General features: G+C 28.3%; 2 protein-coding genes across 7 annotated transcripts in view; one reads left to right on the forward strand and one right to left on the reverse strand.

The window, feature by feature from the left end:
• Positions 1 to 20463, reverse strand: part of LOC111037646 (dmX-like protein 2) — a 29690-nt gene extending 9227 nt beyond the window's left edge. For 2 of the 4 annotated variants that reach the window (XM_022320324.1, XM_022320323.1), the window contains exons 1-31: positions 19994 to 20463; positions 19729 to 19926; positions 17820 to 17979; positions 17138 to 17356; positions 16335 to 16482; positions 16089 to 16274; positions 15815 to 16011; positions 15624 to 15742; positions 14778 to 14962; positions 14338 to 14711; positions 13811 to 14280; positions 13597 to 13742; positions 13374 to 13521; positions 13164 to 13313; positions 12866 to 13088; positions 12639 to 12802; positions 12207 to 12456; positions 11754 to 12143; positions 11527 to 11687; positions 11299 to 11435; positions 10426 to 10571; positions 10227 to 10336; positions 9868 to 10157; positions 9668 to 9795; positions 9086 to 9598; positions 8750 to 9024; positions 8419 to 8682; positions 8238 to 8345; positions 7946 to 8135; positions 7697 to 7860; positions 7484 to 7637 (exon numbers count right to left, since the gene is read on the reverse strand). In XM_022320324.1, coding sequence (XP_022176016.1) covers positions 7484 to 7637; positions 7697 to 7860; positions 7946 to 8135; positions 8238 to 8345; positions 8419 to 8682; positions 8750 to 9024; positions 9086 to 9598; positions 9668 to 9795; positions 9868 to 10157; positions 10227 to 10336; positions 10426 to 10571; positions 11299 to 11435; positions 11527 to 11687; positions 11754 to 12143; positions 12207 to 12456; positions 12639 to 12802; positions 12866 to 13088; positions 13164 to 13313; positions 13374 to 13521; positions 13597 to 13742; positions 13811 to 14280; positions 14338 to 14711; positions 14778 to 14962; positions 15624 to 15742; positions 15815 to 16011; positions 16089 to 16274; positions 16335 to 16482; positions 17138 to 17356; positions 17820 to 17979; positions 19729 to 19926; positions 19994 to 20080 — 6454 coding nt within the window. In that variant the 5' untranslated portion in view covers positions 20081 to 20463. The remainder of the gene's footprint in view (positions 1 to 7483; positions 7638 to 7696; positions 7861 to 7945; positions 8136 to 8237; positions 8346 to 8418; positions 8683 to 8749; positions 9025 to 9085; positions 9599 to 9667; positions 9796 to 9867; positions 10158 to 10226; positions 10337 to 10425; positions 10572 to 11298; positions 11436 to 11526; positions 11688 to 11753; positions 12144 to 12206; positions 12457 to 12638; positions 12803 to 12865; positions 13089 to 13163; positions 13314 to 13373; positions 13522 to 13596; positions 13743 to 13810; positions 14281 to 14337; positions 14712 to 14777; positions 14963 to 15623; positions 15743 to 15814; positions 16012 to 16088; positions 16275 to 16334; positions 16483 to 17137; positions 17357 to 17819; positions 17980 to 19728; positions 19927 to 19993) is intronic. The other 2 variants (XM_022320326.1, XM_022320325.1) reach the window with 1 other exon arrangement.
• LOC111037648 (SEC14 cytosolic factor-like) lies at positions 1373 to 5695 on the forward strand. Of its 3 annotated transcripts, none has more exons than XM_022320329.1 (7): positions 1373 to 1467; positions 3717 to 3839; positions 4588 to 4747; positions 4834 to 5083; positions 5163 to 5273; positions 5337 to 5445; positions 5512 to 5695. In XM_022320329.1, exons 3-7 carry the CDS (start codon positions 4602 to 4604, stop codon positions 5661 to 5663), a joined length of 768 nt encoding a protein of 255 aa, XP_022176021.1. In that variant the 5' UTR covers positions 1373 to 1467; positions 3717 to 3839; positions 4588 to 4601; the 3' UTR covers positions 5664 to 5695. The 3 variants fall into 3 exon arrangements, with proteins under 3 accessions (XP_022176021.1, XP_022176019.1, XP_022176020.1); XM_022320327.1 differs by lacking the exon at positions 1373 to 1467 and adding an exon at positions 2554 to 2581; XM_022320328.1 differs by lacking the exon at positions 1373 to 1467 and adding an exon at positions 3219 to 3590.
• Positions 20464 to 22318: the final 1855 nt, after the last annotated feature.

Here is a 22318-nt window from a genome sequence, read left to right on the forward strand (position 1 = left end):
TATAGAATGATGTCGGGATACATTTAATCACAGCAATTAGTTGTAAATTATTAAAAACCTTTTATATTTGCGAATCAGTAGTTTGCCTATTGTGTAATCGTAGCATACTGCAGTAATTAAGTTATTGCTGCTGTAATTAGTTTTAGATTCTAAACTGGCCCATTAGAATCGTATATTGGTATGGTTCCACAAAGATGGGTTTTTTGTTTCTGCCATCGTCTTTAGGAAAGAAGCAGAAAAAATTCTCAGTTTTTTATGAAAAGATCAGTCTTTAACCTTGATGAAATAATATCCAATATTTTTCAAAATATTCGGGAAAAATTGTTTACATTTTTTTGTCTAGGTACGTCAAAAATCTTGAAAACGTAGTAGGTTTCTCAGAAGTCATAAGCAACTTTAAGCAACTAAAAAATATCGAAAATGTATTGGCAGTTTTTCTGTTGATATGATCCCGAGTATTTGCCAATTATTTTGGAGTTAAATGCATAAACATTTTATAGCTCAGATTTGAACATAGTTTACCATAAGTGCTTATTACAGAATTAAAAAAATATTAATGAAATTAGCTTTTTAACGAAATATAAGGAGTAAGAACTTTATACATTTATAATATTAGGTATAAGTTAATATATTATTAAATTACGTAATTACTAATAACTAGGCACGAAGATAAGACTTTACTTTGTTTTAAATACAGCACAGTATAAGACAGAGAAAACATTTTAACTGATACAGTTATACGCTATTTTAACGATAAATAAAATGAGATATCGATACACGTATATTATTATGAAGTATCTTTCAAAGCGTTTAAAATAAATAATACCTATGATAATATCGATTTTATATTTCGTAATAAAACTAATAATTATAGTATTATAGGCAGCTGTAACTATCGTGCCAGTTTGAGTATAATATTATAATCTTATGAAATACTGCGATAAATAAATTATGGTAGGTATTTATCATATAATCTCAAAGAAAAAAATTTCTAGCAATACTTTAAGCAGGGTATTACATTTGAGATATACCAAGTAATAATAAGTTATTGTACAGTCGATTTGTGTTCAGCATTTTTTTTCAGAACAATAGTTAATAACAGAATTGTCACAATGACAAATTATTGTTATCGCCACTATTGATAATTACAAATACCAGTAATAAATAATATAATATGGTATTTAAAACCAATGCTATTACTGAACATAATTTTATTGATAAAATTCGTTTTATATATTTTTATTTAATACATTAAATTACGGTTATCGTTTGTACCTAAAAAACTTACCGTTATAAATATAATAATTATTTACCTAAACATTAATTTAATTTATTTTATTTTAATGATAAAAGATTATTTTTGTTTTAGTAGTGACTAGTGACTAATAGTTAATGATGGAAAGTTAAATAATTAAAAGACGTAACAATGATATGAATAATAATACGCATACAGGAAAGTAGGCGTAGGTAAGTTAGTTTTTAATGAAAATTCATATTCCACCATTATAATAATTCGTTGTTTGTATAAGTATATCCCCATACAACTTACAAAAATTATAAAACTCAAAATAATAGTGTAAAATATTTTTATATGTATCTCATCATTATTTGTGCTATTTACAATTTACCAAGTTTTTTTTATGACATATTGTTAGTACAGACCTGGTCAGTACCTATTATTATTTCATAAACGTTTTTGCACAATTCATTTTAATTTATTTTGAATTTTCATATAATATAATATCATGTTTAAAAGTCAGTGACGTACACAGGAGGAGGCATCTGGGTCACGCCCCTCCTCCAAATGTCGGGTTTAATTAAACATTTTAACATAGCTTACTAATCATTAATATATATTAGTTGGTAAGTATATCAACTTTAAAAGAAATAATGTAATGACAAACATTAATGTTAATAGTATTAATGTTTTATAAATTAAAAGTTATGTTAAAATTGTTCGGGTATGAACGAGTTTATTCATAAGCGAGATATTCGAATATGTATATGGAGGAGGGAAAACTTTTTATATATATTATACTATAAAATACAAATAATAGGTAGCTAAATAACAATACAGAGTGAATGCGCTCCCTAACAAAAATGATATTGATAATGGTTTAGGGTAGTATATAATATATATACTAGTAATATATATATTATTATTTATGATATTTGGTACTCGAGGGAGACCATAATAATTCAGTGTTCATACCTAAACTGACTCATGCCGAAATTGTTACACATAATCATGGTCTGTTAAGTTTATCATTAATTAACATATAGTAACCATACCACTAAAAAACCAAACTAATAAATAAATTATTAGTTTGTATATGGCCAGTTTTAACTTTTGAATTAATCTTACAACATACTTCACACTTTCACAGTTAGGAGAATGACAGAGTACCTACTATTTGTTTTCTTTTTTTGACCAACGCGTATCACAGAAAATTTGTGTTCTGTAGAACCAATTACGTGTTATTAACTTTAATATTACAGATAATTTTCCTATAGTTAAATATAAATTTAGGAATATTATCTATGTTTGTACTTGAAATTTTAATATTTATGCAGATTACGAGTAAGTGAAAATTACGATTTAAAGACGCTCAAAGGTATAATTCAGAAAAATTGAAATATCATTAAAAAGTAAAAGTAAAAACACATATAATGTAACATTTAAGTCATATAGTATGGCGATTCATTGTCGTATAACAGGTAACAACACAAAACAATACTGGTTCTGTTGAACGCAAATTTGTGTGCGCGTGGGCCAGAGAGGGAAAACAAATAGTGCGCTAATACATAAACTACGTATAACTTTCAACGATACGAGTTTTAACCAAATAATATAGAATTGCAGTAGTTTTCCTTCCAAATGAAACTAGTCACTATTAAGAATTCAGTAATTGGCTACATCACCAACAAGGTTATACACGAGAGATTTGTTGTAATTAATAAATTACTATACGTTTCGTAAAATCTAATTATATGTTAATAATTGTTATTATATAATTAATAATCAAATAAAAAAATTGTTTGATACGACCACATTAAGCACTTTATTGGTCAACAGTGCATCATATAAATATTATATGAGGTATGTGATCTTATATTTATCACTAGTTAGTAGTTAATACATTTATAACAAATTCCTGGTCCAACAACTATTGATAGCGAATTGTTAAAATCCAAAATAAATGGGACTACTTGTATATTATATATATTATGATACAGGATTACTTTAATTTTTAGAGATGTAATTCAATTAATTTAATCTGAACAATTATAGAAATGTAAGATACTAATATGCTATAAGCTAGAGAAATTAAAATACAGAATACTAAAACTGATGGGTTATTAAGAGAAATTCATTGCTTTTTACGATAGGAAATAATCACCAAAAACCTCGATTTATTATCAATCGTTAAATTTTTAAAATTTAAAAACAAATCATATACGTCAGAGCACGAGGTACGCAAGACCAGTTTTATTCAAGGACAATGTAGTATAGAAGACACGTAGAGTTGACTTCCAGAGGTAGTCACACAAACGAGGTCGAACGGTGAACAGCCACTCTCTAATATGATGTACATATATGTAATATTAATCAAATAATTTAATATTTAGTTTAACTTGTGCGTTGTATACTTAACATTTTTAGTAAAAAAATCCGCAATATTTTAATTTTTTTTAAACAATAATGGAAACTTTAGAAAAATATTATAAAGTTACTGCTCAGCAAGAGTATGAAAAAAATCCACAATTATCTGCCACAGATGTAGAAGAACTTCTAAAATGGAGTGACGAAAATATAAATTTATATGGGAAATTGATTGGTGAGTGTCTTATTCAATTTAGAATATACACCGATTTTAATATATTATAATTATTTTTAACCTATATTTTAAACAAGTTTTTTTAAGTAAAGTCGTAATAAATCATCAAAAATTCATTGAAAAAATCTATAAAAAAAATCAATTTTTAACTATTAGGTTAAGGTCAACAACGAATTTTTTAACAGTAAACTTTAGGTGAGAAAAAAATCATACATAGCTTACATAATAAAAGTCTTTCCATTTTGTATACAATAATGTAATTAATATTTTATAGTACTCATGAATATTTTTTTATGTAAAACACATTTTTCCATATCATAACATTATGGCAAAATTGATATAATAACATTTTAACACGTACAATTTACCATAATGTACTCTACTAAATATTTCAAAGGAAATTTTAAACAACTATCACTTATTTTGTAATTTTAGTAAATACTATTTATGACACGTACTTATATTCATGTGTAATTTCGATTTAATCAGCGATTTCTTTTTTGAGTATTAGTTCGAATTTTCAATAATATAAAACTAAAAACCCTTGCACTGTTATTGCAAGCTTATTTTCTGTGAATATTTATTATGTATTTATGGTCCAGAAAACATAAATAAATCGCTAAATATTGTTTAATCTACTATACCTAGATATATTATTTTGCTTTTATCCTTTAAACAGGCATTAGATTTTTTTAATATTTCATATAAATACATAAATTAAAAAAAATTAACATATTATTTTCTACAGATCTTCAGATTATAATGTTTTTGCACGCATGTAACTACGATAAAGAATATACGAAAAAGGTAATACGTCAGTGCTATAATTTAAGGGCTAAGAAGTGCACTCCCTTTTTTTCGGCAAGAGACCCTGCACATCCTTTCAATCAAAAACAATTGGATGTTGTGTAAGCATGTATAAATATAATTGTTTTACGTGAACTGTTTTATTTTTGTAATTTATACGAATAATAATCAAAATGCGTTTGTTCAGTAATATAAACATAATTCCGGACGAAGAAAATTGCTACAGTTATATATGGTCACAGTTAAAAATCGTGGATGCATCACAATATTATCCCACTGTGGCGTCTAAACTAACTTTTATGGCAATCGAACTCGATCAAGTTGAATGTGGTACTAAGTCGGGGTACAGAATGGTACTGGATTCGAATCATTTTAGCTTAAGTCATGCATTACGTTACTCCCTATCAAACGCAAGAAATTTAATGTTATACGTTCAGGTAAAATTCGACTGATTTTTTTTAAGCACACTACCAGACACCACAATATACCTGTAAAACGTATACATATATTTTTTAGGAAGGTACACCTTTTGTGATTGATAAAATTTATATTCTCAACGTCACCTCGGGAACTGAAAGAGTATTCTCAACGATGAAACCGTTCATGAGCTCTTCATTAATAAATAAAGTAAAATATACACCTTACCTAATATACAATAATTTTGTATGACAATACAATTTTTTATTGCAGGTTATAATAAAATCAGTTTCAAAGACTAGTGAATTTATAAAAACATTGCCACAAACAGTCGTGCCTAAGGACTATGGTGGTCTTGCGCCAATTATGAGCGAAACCAATGGTAAATTCAAGTTTGCATAAATAGTGAGGACATTTTTGATTGACATATATTGTTTTATATTTACAGAAATCTTAAAACAAAAATTATTGGATAATCGCGATTACTTTTTGGATGAAGAAAAATTTAGAAATGGTAGTGTTAAAGATGAAGTAGACACAACAGTTGGCGAAGATGACAAGGATGAAATACATTCTTTTAAAAATTTAAGCATTGATTAAACTTATTTCAAATAAATATTTTTCTAACTTAATTATTTCTTTCAAACAATTTAAATCCATAGGTACCATAAAAGATATTGTAACTTATTATTGATCACAATGTTTTATTGTTTCAATGAACATTTAGCTGTTATGTTATTATTTATTGTAATGCATTTTTATATTGTAACAAAAGGGGTCTCAAATTTATAAATTGAGGAGGTTAAGTGTCATTTAACTATATTTTTTTAAAAATTTTTGTTTAAATAAAAAAAAATAATAATAATAATTACGAATCTTTATTCCAAACTTTAATAAAAATGAAATATTACGTTATTTCATAATAATTGTATTCAATATTGAATGTACATAAAATATGTACTTGGAGATAGTATGAGAGGCAAATTCAACCAGATAGAAATAATACAAATATACACAAAATGAAAAATACAATAATTATGAAATTGTTTTGAAAAAATTGAATTTAATTAAAACATTTCTGCCCACATTTGATTTTGAGAGACCTTATATTTTGGTGCACTAAGCAGGATTGGTATTTATCCACTAGTGGGTAGCATTGTTGAGCTCAATGACATAGTTATGGAAAACATAAAGAGTATAACAAATATACATAAATACATACAGGAAAATGTAACCTAACCTAATCTTACTTCACACATTTTTACAATCAATTTTTTTCCAATCTTATAAGTTTTCAAAATAAAAAGTTTTAAAAATCAAAATATACCAACATATTTATGAATATTTAATATGATAATTATCATCCATAATTATTCATAAATATGTTGGTATATTTTGATTTTTAGAAAATATAATTTTATAATAATCATATTAAATATTCTTAATAATCAAACATTCATAAAATGATTTATATACATCTAGTTAATTACAGCAAACATAATAGCAATTCAAAAATTAAACTCTTTACTCAAAGAATTAAACGTCTTTGATGAGTAGACAAAAAATATTCCAAAACCTTAGGTTTTATCTGGTTCATAAAATAATTTAAACATCTATTTCTAATAATTTCTTAATATAATCGACAATCTCAGCCAAATAAAAGTAAATACCTCCTACATTATTTTTTTATACATTGGTGTGTCGTGAAATAGTATATAGATTTTAATGTTTATATGATATTCATCAATTAACTACTGGTAGATAAAACATTATGCTTATACTTTTTTAATTTATACCAAGTTACTTATACAAATTTTAAGTAATAAAAAGATTTTTCTCTAATTTTAGCTGAAAATTTGATATGATATTGTAGTATTGTGGTAAAAAATAAAATGACCACTTTTTTAACCTAATGTGTCGCACTAGTATATCAGTATATAAAATGCCCTCAATCGCATTGTGATCTTTTTGACTGCATTATAATTTTTAAGTATAAAAGACGTGTATTTTATTTTTATTATTGAAATGAAACTTTATTAGGGAGGGTATACACAAAAATGTACTCACCATGCACATTTTTTTGTATTCTATTAAAACAAATTAATATTTTTTACAATGACAAAAAATGAACTGTTACAAGAAGTTACTCCTTTATACATCAAATGGATAATATTTATAAAAAATAGGAATATGTGAATTTATTTAAATTTGTAGGTATATTATGAATAGTATCTCATTAATTCTATAATTTAATGTATTGAGAATAGTATTATATTATTTTTTAAAGTTATATTGAGTATCAATGTTTATAATGTAAAATATATTAAAAAGAGTACAGTTGTTTTGAACACGGAGCGATTGACTGCGGATTAAATGGGTTAAATGATTTAATAATATGAATTTAACATAAATGTACTTACTATTAGATTGTTCTGTAGATGGATCCATTATTTTACTAGGTAACTTTGATAAAACTTCAAGAGCAAGTGCAGGACATCCTGCTTTAAAATGAGCATGTGCAGTTTTGAAATATAGTTGTCTTTCTAATGGAGAAATTGAATCTTCTAACATTAACTGAAAAAATGGCACATATCAACATCAAATTTCAAATTCAAATGAAGTTTTTTAATTACTTGTCGATCAGAAGTTTCTCTACATCTAGCATCAGAACCGTAGCTAAAACCAGCTAATACTACAGTATGATTCTTTTTATCTTGATAAGTGGATGCCAAATAGTGTCTTATCAGTAATGGATGGGTACGAAGATAAACATAGAAATTGAACACATTTGGATTCGCTACAAATAATATGTATATATTATATATAATAATGAATGAAATATTTTTAGAAATATTTATTGTACTTAAAACTTTTGAACATACCAGCTGAAGTTTCTTGTTTTTCCTCGTCATTATATTGTGGATGCATTGTACCTACATTCATTTGAACTAATGTATTAAGACTTCCAGTAGAATCTTTAAGTATCCAAAGCGCCATAGAACGTAAGAATGGGTCAGGATTAGCCATAGATAATTTTTGATTTTCACCATTTTGATCACAACCAAGTATTTCCTACAAAATGTAAGTTAAATTAAGAATGAACATAATTCAGTTAATCAGCTAATCAGTGTTTTAATTAACAATAAAAATGCATTCAGTTAGTTGGAAATATACCTCATATAAAAGCCGTTTAAGACTGGGTGGTGTAGAATCAATTTCACCTTCATATAACCGAGCTATCACCATAGCTAATTGTAAGTCATCTAATTTATTTAAGCATACCTAAATAACAAGTTTTATAATAAAATTATGTATATTTAAATATTTAATGCATTTTAAAATATGAAATAATTACTTCAATTGCATCTCTAAGAGCTCCAGCTAAAAGGAAAAATGCAGCAGCGTGTTCAAATCGTTGTTTTCCAAGTAATGCAAATGCATTTTTAAGTGCTGCCTTTCGCCAACGATCTTCAGCAAAGTTATTGGAAAAAAATTGAGTCATTCGCTCATCTCTTTTAGACCTAAATAATCCCCAAACTAAAGACTTCTTTTTCATAGCAAGATAAAATATAGCAGCATCTAAAGGATCTTGGTTTGTCTGATATGCTGCTTTTGCAATCTAAGACAAATTTTATTTTAATCAATAACAATTAGTTTTAAACTAATATCTTGAAACAAAAACTTACTTTCTCAATACACGTTCTCAATAATGTTTGATTTCTGAGCCACCACCCAACACCTAATTCTTTTAATGCTGACCAACGTGGAGTACCTCGGACATAAGAAGGTGTTAATTGTAATAGTTCTTCTTCGCTTTCAGAGTGGAATGCCCATGCAATATCTGCTGAACACATACCTCTTTTTTGAAATTGAGTACGCTGAGCTACACCCAAACATCTTAATAAATAATTGTAATGCTTCATGGCCAACAAAAATCTAAGACCACAGTCATCCAATGAATCTAAAATTTTGATAATAATAATTAATTTGTATACCATAAACTTTGTCTCTCGCAAACTAACCTGAACACACTTCACCTTCATGTGGAGCTGAACTATCTTTAGCAAATTGTGTTTTATCAACAAACCTATCAGCAAAATCTGTGTTACATGTAGATACAGTATCGGCAAGGGCTAGCAAGTGCATTTGATCTAAACTTGATAAACCAGGCAAATGTGTATGAGTTAACAAACGAGACAAGAGTTGACCTTGTTTTGGCCCAAAATGAGAAAGTAGACATTGTTGTTTTTCAGTTGCATTAGATTGTCGCTCACACCTACGAGGGCTTTCTGGTTCTGATTCATCATTCAATATGTCATCCAGATTGTCTTCTGATGTTGAAATGTTTCCATTAAATAATTCGTTATAATCTTTTTCATCTTCAGCTAACTTAAGAGCAGTACTGGCATTTTCTTTATCAGCAGCCAATAGTGTCCATAAAGGTAAAGGCGGAATTGAAGTGATTTCTGCATAATCCAACATCAGTTCCTCTGGAATTGCTGTAGTGGATCCTCTGGGTTCCATTGGACTTGTAGCTAATAATGATAATAATAATATTTATAAACAAATTAATACCATCAAAATATTTTTATTATGTATCTTACCAGCTCCAGCATAGCTCACAGATAATGTTCTTGATCTTGACCACCCTCTTTGACGAGTTAAATTATCTTCTTCTGAATATGAACACACAACAGCACCTTGTCTTACACTGCATGTTGTTGAAATACACCTACAAATGTTTTTAATTTCATATTTGTAAAATAAAATGTATAATAATTTTTAGCTAATATGTTTGACTTACCGGACAAGATGTGCAAGAATCGCTTTCACCCAACGAATTTTTCCAGAATTCAAGAGTTCCATTAGTTGTTTAGGGTGATATTGAGGAAGAACTGGACATGCTATACGACTAGCTTCAAATAGTCCATAATCTGGCATATAAGAATCTTGAATATTATTTGAAGAGTCCCCATTCTGAATACCCAATTTCTTTTTTTTTGTCTCAGCAGTTAACATATTTAAATTGATTGAGCTAACACGAGACAAATGAGGCATTGAACTTACATTAGCCAGTCTTCTTTGGGATGTTTCCTATGTATGATAACAATACAAAATAAAATACTTTTTTTAGTTATTTATTAATTAAATATGTGAAATTACATGTGCCAATGTTCTAAGATCTTCATCTCTTAGATTTCTAGTATCTTGAAGCTCATCAGATTCTTGATGTATTAACTTGCAACACAACAAAGCATTCTTTTGTATCACATCTAAAAGTAGTTTACATTTAAGTCATACATTAAATTATTACTTAAATAGCTTAAGATATTGTTGATACATAATTCTCTAAACTACTTACATGTATTTGGTTTCCATTGTGAATATACATGCATTTCACTGTCCATGCCGACAACTAATATACCATCACGAACCCAAGATATTTGCATTGGAAGTGGAGGCAAACCATCTGCTGTAGTAAGATCAATTTTTCTGAGTTTCATCCATCTAAAAAATTTAATTTAGGTAATCAATATAATATTAATCATTATATCTTTGATAAACATGCATTACATATTGCATATGATGTTTACTTAATGACATTTGGCATTGAAGTGATAAATATGATATCAAAGAATACTTATTATTTCAAAAGCTATCAACGTTTTTTTTTTTTTTGGAAATTTAAAATACTAAAGGATATTTTTAATATGTTTATTGTTATAATTTCTACTTTTTTTTTAAAGAAAATACACATTCCTTAATACAAAGCAGAATATTTTTTGGAGTTCTGGGGAATTTCGGATATATAAAAATTCATAATTGGAAGAGTAACTACTAACTATAAGAATTTAAAAATTAGATAAGCGGAGTAGTTCATCTGTTAGAACTTACGCATTCTAATAGATGTACCTTATCAAATTGTTGTCATAACTCCACTATTTTTAATGTTAAATACCTACTTATAAAGTTATAACTAATTATTAATTAACTACTCAAACAAAATTTGATTTTTATATTGTATTGAAGAAATCCAGATAAAATTCTGCTTTGAAATATTAAATTAAAAATGAATTTTGTCTTTCAAAAAAAGTAAAAACTTAAAATTGATAACAAAAAAAATTGTAAAATATTATAATTTTTTTCCAAAAACTTTATTAAATTTTGAATTAATGAGAGTTTAATGTTAAATAAATCATGTAGATAGTAGTTAATATTTGTAGTTTAAATTCACCTTATTTCATCAACAAAATTGGGAGAAGCTAGTGATGAAGCTTTTCGTAATATTGGACGGTTTACTGATTGGGACTCTTTCATTGCTTTCATATTTGCTTGAGCTAAATCACTAGATACTGGCGTGAACAACATTATCTATAAACAAAGAACAGAACAAAAATTAATCATCTTTCAAAATACAAATATAATTATCATTTTATCTACATATCATCATAAAATAATTTACCTTGCTACCAACAGCAACAGTCAGTATATGAGAACCATCTTCCTTTGACACCCAATCCAATTGAACAATATGTTTTTGAGTTAGTGGACAAGTATTACCATTCTCAATAATAGATTTTCTTAATGATTGAAGAGTACTAAAACTAGGAACAGCGAGTAAACCTGAAAAGTGTAAAGTTGATAAATTCTTGTACTACTATTCATGAGATATTTACACAATTAACATACCATGACTACTTTTGACTAAATTAGTTTCATTTTCTCCATTTCTACCATTACATCTTCCAGAAGTTCCATCCAAGTCTTCTGACGATAAGGCTTTTAAAACTGTAGACTGTAACTTATGTTTTTTAGATGACAGTATTGTTTGATCATGTAAATACGTCATATCAACACTAGGATCAATATGAAGTTTGGGCAAGTGAATATTTTTCATGTGTATTGTGTCTTCAAGTAACCATTCTGAACCACCAGTACTTTCGCACTCATAAATTGCCACACATAAATTCACATACCTCGATTCAGGGTCTTTTTTAGATGGTCGAGTAAACGATTTTCCATATTTATACGCACAAGCAATACGACCACTATATGCTGCACTTATATTTAATGGTTGACCTAAAAATAAAAATAAATATTAATCAAGATTTGCTGGGTATTTAATAGTAGATGAAATCCTACCTGATATTTCAATCATGGATTTGCGATCTTTTCTTATCATTTCCCATTCAACCCACTGGTAATTAACTTCATCAGCTGTTTTTGAAATTTTACATTTCCAAAACCGTAGTGTGCTATCTGAACACGCGGTTACAAATACATATGGCGCAAAACAAGCTGGGTAAATGGAAGCTGAACTTAAATGCCCTCCAGCAGGAGATGCATGAATCACATCTACACCATCAGGTAAATTTAATTCTTGTGTACAAATCTAAAATTAAATGATAACAGTATTAAAAATTAAATAGCAAACAACTTTATATGGATGACTTCACAAAAAAGTAAATTAACTATAAAAATTGTTCGTTTTTATTTTTTCTATCTTATTAAACTATTAAAATGTGTATGTTAATACAAAAGTAATTATAAGAATCACATATTGTATAAACTTACCTTTGTGGTTGATATTGAAACATGAGGGGCAAAAGCTGACAATGTTGGTTGAGTCGTTTCTTCCCCACCTAAATTTGTTGCACCTAATTTTCCCGAATTATCCATATCATCATCATCTTGTACCAATTGACTATCAGGCACATACATCATACTTTCACTTAAAGCTATTTATAAAATAAAAATATATGATAGTGATATATTGAAATTAAAAACTAAATTAAACATACGATTATTTTCAGGCTGAGAGGCTATTATTAAACGCCACATATGTACAGTTGTACCTTGAACAGTTCGTTCAAGTACCACTAAATAAAATGGTTCTTCAAAATCATCATCGGGTTCTTCACTGTCTAAACCTGGTATAGCGTCCACTAAGCCTCTACCAGAAGCTCTTTCTCCAGTCATCAACTGTTCTTGGAATACATGTAAAAATTGAGTATTCTGCCAATCCTATAATGAAAATAATTATTAATGGTTAAATGTTGGCTTATTCATAGTTGAAAATATAATTAAATAACAATTTACATGTGTAGCATCAGATATAGCATCCAATTGAATAATGCATCCTGGTCTAGCAGTAGATTGCTGAGAAACAATTTTTATACGATCGTGCAGTGAATTATGTTTCAAATCATTTTCAGAAGAAACATCGGTTGACAAACTCACCATCGAGTCCTACAATAATTTATTAAAATTATAACTAAAAAAAAAGTACACCAAAATTATATTTCTTACTGCAGCCATTCGACTCCGGTGTTCAGAACTGGATACTTCGGCCAACAATGTCCTCGCATCTATAACAGCTTGGTAAACACGTAAACATTCTCCATCTGATGCCACAAAACAAGCACTCGGAGAATTTGATAATGTCCCCAATGTAGTACTAATAAAAATCAATTAGATATTTTAGATCAAATTAATCAAACAATACAAATGAAAAAATTAGTTTTTGAAGAACCTTGGTAATAAGGTGGGAATCCAAGCAACATTTGAAAATGCTGATATTTGAAGTGAATTTATACGAGCAAGTTCAGAAACACCACCAGATTTAGAAAGTGGTCCAACTGCATCAACTCTCCATAATATAAGTTCACTACAAAATCCCTGCAAAAAAGCATTTATTGTAGACAATTGTAAAATATTATTTTATTTTAAATTTATATAAAACTTACTGATGGGGGTTGAGCAATAGGAGGTGGATTAGGTGATAAAGGAGAAGCTGGAGTTTCTTGATCAGGTAAATTGTGATGGGAAGTAGTCAACAATAATGGTAATACAGGATGACAGGTCACGTCATTTACACGGAACCGATGACCAGAAGCTCGTGATGCATGACCAATACTTAAGACTTGAGAAAATTTAGATTTATCAGCAAATGTTAGTTGCCACAAGTTTAGAGTTCCATTAGTATGTTTGGTAACCATTGACAAAGTAGGACATGGCGGGGCAGATATTATATCGTTAAATGTTCCGGAATCTTCACCCATATTTGAATTGGCTCGATTAGGTTTTCCATTTTCAGTCAATGATGATGGTTCAACTGATTCATTCTGATGGTGTAAATCAATGTCACCTGCTAAAGAGTCACCATCTTCTTCCAAAACTCTAGGAAGACTTGAATCACCAAAATCTCCATTTATACCTAAGAAAAAAAATGTTTACTGTATGCAGTGTATAAAAACACAAATAATTAACTAACCATGAACATCACTCGGTGATCTGCTTGGTGCTGCAGCAGCAGTTTTAACTACATCTCTGAAAGCTAGCTGTAAACTTGATCCAGATGTATGATATAAGCAAACATTATGAGACATTGTGGTAGCATCTCCAAGAGGGAAGGCATTGGGTATTCTAGTAGAAAAAGAAACTTGGGCTTGTCTAAATGAACCAGGATGGTATTCATCCAACCAATCAACTACCCAAATTAAATAACTACCATCAATAGGATGGACAGCAAATAACAAATCAGGACTGTGGTGCCAGTCACGGAGTAGACATTCAATTTTATTATCAAGAGAATCAGTGGTTATATGATTTGTATCAGTAGTAAACGAATTTACAGATGTTGTATTGCTAAAGTACAAAAATAACAAAACATTGTTATTTATATCAGTAAATATTAAATTGAATATAAATCACCTCAGTGTAGGATGAGTGGATGGACAACTGTGTTCATCACTAACACTTTCATCTTGTGATGTACTTTTACCAAGCTTATTCGGTTTACGTTTAGAATCACTATACTCAACATCATGATGTTCTGATATTAAAAATTGTTCATTTATAAGCATATCATCTTTTTCAACTACTTTTTTGGTTAATTCCTAAACAAATATTTTACATATTAATAATAACAGTTTAATTTGATATTTCTAGGGCTCAGAACTTCATGCATTTGCATTAGGTTTTGCATTTCTTAAGAAATAGAAATCTATGTATAAAAAATCTGATTTGACACAAATTTGCATCATAATACAACTTAAATCCAAAAATGTATGTTACATTTTTCATTAAGTTTAAGAGGTTTAGCATATTTAATGATTCTATGTACATTGACAAATATTTTGTAAAAAAGATGAAAAATAATTCAATTGTTAAAAAATCTTCACCCTTGTGCACCCCTTTGGTTAGTATGGTAATCAATATTTGAAGCATATTATAGATTCAATAAATATTTTTTACAGTAAATACCTATATTCAAAATTAAATTAAAAATATAAATTGGTTTTTAATTAATTAATAATTATGAACGAATATAGTGCAAAACTATTTTTGGAGTATCATAAATTTATAATACTTTTTGAATAATTATAAATTTTTATGTGAATTACCTACAAATAATGAGTATTTTATAAAAAATATAATCAAATATGATAATACATATTGAAGATTTTGTCAGTGTTTATGTATGCACATATTGCATTGTTGTTTAGTGCACTAAGTTTTAAGCCCTAGTTATTACATAAAAGTTATGAATTAATTTACATTTAGTATTGCTTCTGCCTGGAGTGAAAAATGCATTTCTTTGTTGTTGAGCCAATGAAGAACAAAATTTGGTTCTCTTTCAGGGTCAGTGCTTGATAAACTAGGCACTAATGGAATGTCTGAAGAAAAAAGGTGAATTTAATATATATTATTTATGCATATGTTTTTTTAAATAAAATTGTTGAAATTACCAGTTTCGGCATTTATGCTAGCTGCTAAATGAAAATGAAGTCCGGGAATAATTCCAGTACCATGAAAACCGTAACTATGAAAATCATGAACGCTGAAAGTAGATGGTAATGTTGGTATTGTAGAACTTGTACTACCAGCCATACCAGTTCCAAGATCTCCCTGATGTTTAGCATGTCTTCGTATATGAAAACAAGCTCTATCAAAATTTAAAAAAGAAAGTTAAATAATTTTATCTTGTTTCATGGTTTAAGTAGTATTCTAATTTTTAATTACTTCATGTGTTTGAGACGTTGAAGAAGCCTATGCTTATGTCTATGTGTTCGAAATCGTGGATTATGAGCAGCTAATGGATCAAAATGGCTCATATTTACTAAACCATCGTCTGGTAAAACAGTTTCTGACCATAATCGACAAATATTATCCCGACACGATGTTACTAGCATATTAGAAACAGATCCCCTAAAAAGAAAGTTTATTTTAATTACAATATTATCAAATAGGTAAATAAGAACAAATTACTTTGGCATGTATTTGCTAGTTTTTCTCCACGATAGTTGTGTTACAGCTCGAGGATGAGCTATGTACACAAAACCGTAATTTGGCTCGCCAAAATTTGAAATAGCACTCATTGAGTAATTCTGATCAACGCTTTTTGATGGAAAAAGTACTATATTAATTATTAATAAATATTAGCATCAAGTAAAATTTGAATTTTATTTCTAAGTAAAATAAATGTATTGAACTATTGTAAATCTATTGCTTTGATCAAATATTAATAAGAATATTAGTATCAATAATCAATAAAACACTACAGGGTAAATTAAATTTCATAGTTAAAATCTGATATAAGTATCTGAAGTTTTAAGTTCTGACTTCACAAAAATTCTATCAATATCAATTATTATTTAATTTTACAAATCAACGATGTAAGCAGCATTATGACAGAATTGAAATAAGAAATAAATGGTCATCATAATAATTATTAGCAGCAACATATCAAATAAAAAATATTATACACCTCAGCACTGTAGCTAATTTGAGTGTGGGTAATATATAAATTGCCTTCTCTTTTTTTATAGAATTTACAATAATGTTTAAGACTTTAGGAAATCCACATAACATGTGGTCCTAACACGGGTAAGTTTCCAGTTAATTTGTTTATTATTCTTGTTTAAGGACCATTTGGAAGAAAACATTTTTGATTACATACATTATAAAAATGTAGGTTCTATCTATGAAGTATGCATATATTTTGTTGGCACATAACTATTTTTTTATAATATAGCACTTCAACAACCGTAATTATAACTCATCATACTCACATTGTTTATTTTCAAACCAAATTTTGACTAGTCTGTCATCTTTACCAGCTGTAGCAAATAATGTTCCATCTGGTGAAAATGCAATGTGTACTACCGGAGTGGCAGTTTCTTTTTGCCAAACACATTCCCATCCACGGACTTCACAGTTATATGATGTTGTTAATGACATTGGTATTGCTTCTTCGCCAATTTCAAATGTTACTCCATCACTTGTCATTCCTATACAAAACATAAATATTGTTACAGGGTTAAAAAAGTAGAGCAAATTTAGTTTCTTATAGATATTTTATGGATCTTAATTATTGACATAATCTAATAGAAAGGGTAATACATTATTTACAAAAATGTATGGTATACTTATATAGTACCTGTATTAAAAAGGAATATAAGTAAAAATAACAAATAATAATAGATGCTTAATATAAAACAAAGATAGTATATAATTAATAACAGAATAAAACCAAAGAATTAATAATTACAAAGACATTTTTTTATAAACTTGGGTTAATAGTTTATAAATTCAAAAAAATACAGAATTTAATTGGGGTTTTAAGTTATTTATGTACATTTTGATGATTTTAAAGTGTACACAAAAATAACGAAATATATTTACTTTATTTTAAAAATATGAAAATATATGTCACTAATTAGGTATAAAAATTACATTAATAATACTATTTACCAGTATTTTCTTCTAAGGGCTCATCAGGTAATTGTTGATGCCAAAGCTGTAAGACAGTGCCCCCTGTAAGCAACCGAGTGCCTTCTAAATTCCATGACAAACAGCTAATACGACAAGCAGTTCTCCAACTAGCAGTCTCCACCCATTTATAATCCAATTGCTGAAATTACAAAAGAACAATGAAATAAATTAAATATTTAGGCAAAGGGTAAATAGTATAAATTAATTTTATTGAAAATTTAAGGAGTATGTATAAATATTAAGAACATATATTTTTTAAATATGTATAAAAATATTATTTTTTAATAAGGAAACCAACATATTATGCTTTTTTATTAAATATTTAGAACATATGTTATATGTACCTAATATATAGTTAGATAATGCAACACTAATGTTTTTTTAAATTTTTTTATTGATCTTAAGTCCGGCAACTATTAGCTGTTTGAAGGGAGAAACGGTCAATTTGAAACACATGTTAGTATGTGTGGAAAGATTGTGTTGCTAAACAACCGAGTGGTCACCCACCCAAGTGCTAAAAACGACGGGCAGTACATACGCTCAGAAAGTTACCGCAGATTGAGCGTATGACCACACCTCACCAAGCCACCACTAATGTTTAATATTCACATTTTTTGCTAATGGGTATGTAATATGTAATATTTCATTAAGATGATTTATTCTAACTAAGAAAAATTAAAGTTTATTTACTATTTTTTCCTGCAAAGAAATTACTTATTATACCTATGGTACAACATAAAGATAAACAAAATTTCAAGTGGATTAACTATCAATGATTAATTTTAAAGTGCCTTAATATTATTATTTAATAATTAAGTCATAAATACATATAATGCAGTTTATTAAAAGTATCATAACATTACATACACAGATAAATTAGGAATATGTTATGTAAATACTATGCATTGTATCAATAGGTAAACATGAATATTGAAAATTAACTGTAAATATAAATATGAGAAAATTTAATTTTAAGTTTTTAAATCATTCATAAATCTTGAACTTATGTTAAAATGTGTATTTAGTTTGATAAAATCTTGTATATTGTGTATCTATGTTGTAAATAAATACACAAGCAATGATTAACAATAAGTTGTTATAGTTAGTTTATACCTTTTAATGTTAGAAAAGGAAGTACCTATCTAAATCATTTTGAAATTCAAAATAATTAAATATGAATAAAATCATATTAATTTATAAAATTAATACTAGTAGATTAGATCAACATTATTTTTATCAAAGCATAATTATATATTAGTATAGTTTATAAAATCTTCAGAGTTGTTAGTAAACAAAGGTTTAAAAATTAAAAATTAGTGACAGGTACTTTTGAGAAGATTCATGCTGTAAGTTAGTTTAAACATGCTTGAAATATGTTCCACTGTTATTTAAGTACGAAATACTGTAAGTGGATGGCAAATAAATTTAATAAATGACATATAAGTTTAGGTCTGATCATTATTTTATTCTTGTATATTCTTCGAAGGCTTATCTATAATATTTTATTTTATATAATGTACTTACTGTTTATGTATGGGTAAACTATCTATTATATACTATCAATTATAACAATAATATATTGTACTTAATATTTTTAATCAATAAAAATATTTAAATAATTTATATAAGTATGTTACTGGTATACAAAAACATATTGTGTATAATATTTTTAAAAAAAACTTAAAATAAATCTTTAGAAAAAAATTATTATTTAGGTATGTGCATTGTAACTTAAGGGAAATATTAATTCATTATTCTACTGATAACAAAAGGGTTTAATTTAAATATAAACCTTAGAGGAAAAACTTTTATCGGTTATTAATGAATATGGGTGTGTCTAGGGGAAACATGTAACAACAATATATAATAATACTAAAAGTGAACTTGCATGGGGTGAATTTTTGCAAACCAATGGCGTCGGCTCAAAGACACATATCTGATTATCATAAGCGGCTGCTATCTTGCCCGTATCTGTTGAACAGTCCAAACAACTAATGCGGATGTAGTTGTGTATCGCACCAGGGATGATTTGCACCCGTTCAAATGTGCTGGCCAATATCACAATATTGCATCCAGCCGCATAAGCCTAAACACAGACAGACGATGAGTGATGTGTTGTGGGCCATTCTCTGGTTCAGAAGTGGAATACTCACGGTGAATGGAACGCCTTCCACGCTGCCGACGGCGAAACACCGGTCGCCAGCATTACAGGCACCACTCAGTATTTGATGGCAGTTCATGTCGTCTGCCGCCTAAACTATGGACATGACCGACTTAGTGGGTCAGACACTACCAACGCTTCCGCTTTCGTCCGCCCTAACGTAACATCATTGTCGCGCCACGAACAATATCGGCCAAGCGCACGGCCGTACATACGCGTAGAAAAAAAGGGTAACAACGACAGCACCCGAATGTCAAAAATCGCAGTAAGTAAAATTAATTATAATAATAGTAATAATTTATAATATTACACTACTAACATACACCGACCGATACACAGTCTTATATACAAGGCCACTGATAAATATTCGATAAATTGATAAAGATTATAGTCGTGGATGGTTTTTGATAAGGTTTTTTTATGCATAAATTACAATACAGCCTTAGTATACTTTTAGACGGAACACGGAAGGGAACATCCATATTATCTTTTGCACTTTTGCAGTTAGTAGGGTGATGCAGTAAAGAGAATCATGGTAGTTGTAGCTGAAAAATGATAAGAGTGGTTATAGGGCGGTTAAATATTATGGTTATTCTACAACTATGGTGTTGCCAACCTCGTCAAATTAAAATGAGTTTATACCATGATACAATTTGAAACGTTAAACGTTAATCAATGGATTAATGGAATGTTATTTAAACTTTAAATGTTTAGATCTTCACATAAGTATATGTATACTATTATGGTCGAAGCTAAGTTTACAGGACTACTTAAAGTTTTAAGGGATTAATATTAATAACTATTATTTCACTCGTGAATGTCGACTATGGAGTGTGGAGTCGTGAAGAAGCGTGGACGACACAAACCAGGTATTTAACATGACTATACATTCTATTCATTTATTAGTTATGGTAATTTTAATTTTTAATATGGGTTTTTAACGTATTATAGAAGAGTTCTATAACTATATAAGTGTAACCAGGTACTTAGGTATATGTTATTTATTTATTTATTACATACTAAAGTGTTTGTGAGTTAGGGACAGGCTCTTAACTTAATAATCAAATTCCCTAAACATTTAATATTAATCCGTTTGGGTAGGTACTACCTACTGTACTACTACTAGGCACCTAAAAATACAAACATTTTAGTAGTTATGATAAATTATGTACTTATTAAGTAAAAATTAATATATTAATACATTTTTATAATATAATATTCAAATCAAACCTTTTTATTAGGTATTAAATTCAATAGTAATAGGTATTATTATTATTGTAATAATTATTAGCTACCTATCTAAAATCTTAGAGCTTTAAGAGATTTAAAATAATAACTTATTATAAATATACGCTGTGTAATAAAAACTATGAACGAAGTTGAAGCATCGATCTTCAAGTCTTGTAACAGATATAATAGCCAATAGGTACCTACTTATGAAAAGTATTCAAGTACAGATACACGAGTGGAAAATAGGTGAAAAGTGAGATCGCTCTGCTACATATAGTGAGTACGTCGATGCCATTGTAATGGATGTGTTATTTTTGAATTCAATGATAAATAAAAACCAATAAATACGAAAAGTGATTCTGAGTGGAGACGTCATGTCGTCATGTCATCCTAGCATACTTGTATAAATAATCAAATTTAATAAATCATGGACTAATTGTTTTTGTGGTGTGTGAACTCACAAACCTTTACAGCTTTATTCGGTATCACAGCTTATCTTGATTGTATAGTAATTATTTAATCATACTAGCATAATAAAGGTTTTTAATATTTAAAAATACTTTGGCTTATATTTTGAGGGTGTGAAGTCGGGTGACCAGAGCCAGGTGACTGTTTTTCATAAGACCGTGGTGGTTTTAGAAGCCTTGTATGTTAGGTTGCATTAGAATTTGTATTCGGCGCATAGCATTATAATGCGACTCAGTTTACACCTTACCACAAAATGGCGTCACAAAATCCATAATCACAAAGTAAATAAGGTTTCACATAAACGAGTACCGGGCACCTATTGTACGTACGTGTTTTGCATTACTTTTGTTTGCCTCGCCGCAGAGTTCTGTATGATATCAGAGTACATTGTATAATATACAGACATATTTGGTGTATAGGTTTTTAATTTTCTAGCTATATTCTGGAAAGTGCCGAAGCACTCAACTTAGATATTTAGAAAGCCAGAATTCAGAAGAATTTATACTATCTGATGAAACTATAAGTACATACTTACTTTAAAAGGTCGCCAGGTTCCCCATGATAAATATTAATGTATTTAAAATTTTTCATTTTGCAGATATTTATAGCACAGAATTCA

This window comes from Myzus persicae, unplaced genomic scaffold, assembly GCF_001856785.1.
Source record: "Myzus persicae strain clone G006 unplaced genomic scaffold, MPER_G0061.0, whole genome shotgun sequence".
NCBI classification, from domain to species: Eukaryota; Metazoa; Arthropoda; class Insecta; order Hemiptera; family Aphididae; genus Myzus; species Myzus persicae.

Excerpts from the sequence above, each read along its gene's own strand:
- LOC111037648 (XM_022320327.1), top strand. Across the intron at positions 5,084-5,162 it reads ATTTAATGTTATACGTTCAG|GAAGGTACACCTTTTGTGAT; the intron begins GTAAAATTCGAC and ends TATATTTTTTAG. Across the intron at positions 5,274-5,336 it reads GCTCTTCATTAATAAATAAA|GTTATAATAAAATCAGTTTC; the intron begins GTAAAATATACA and ends TTTTTATTGCAG.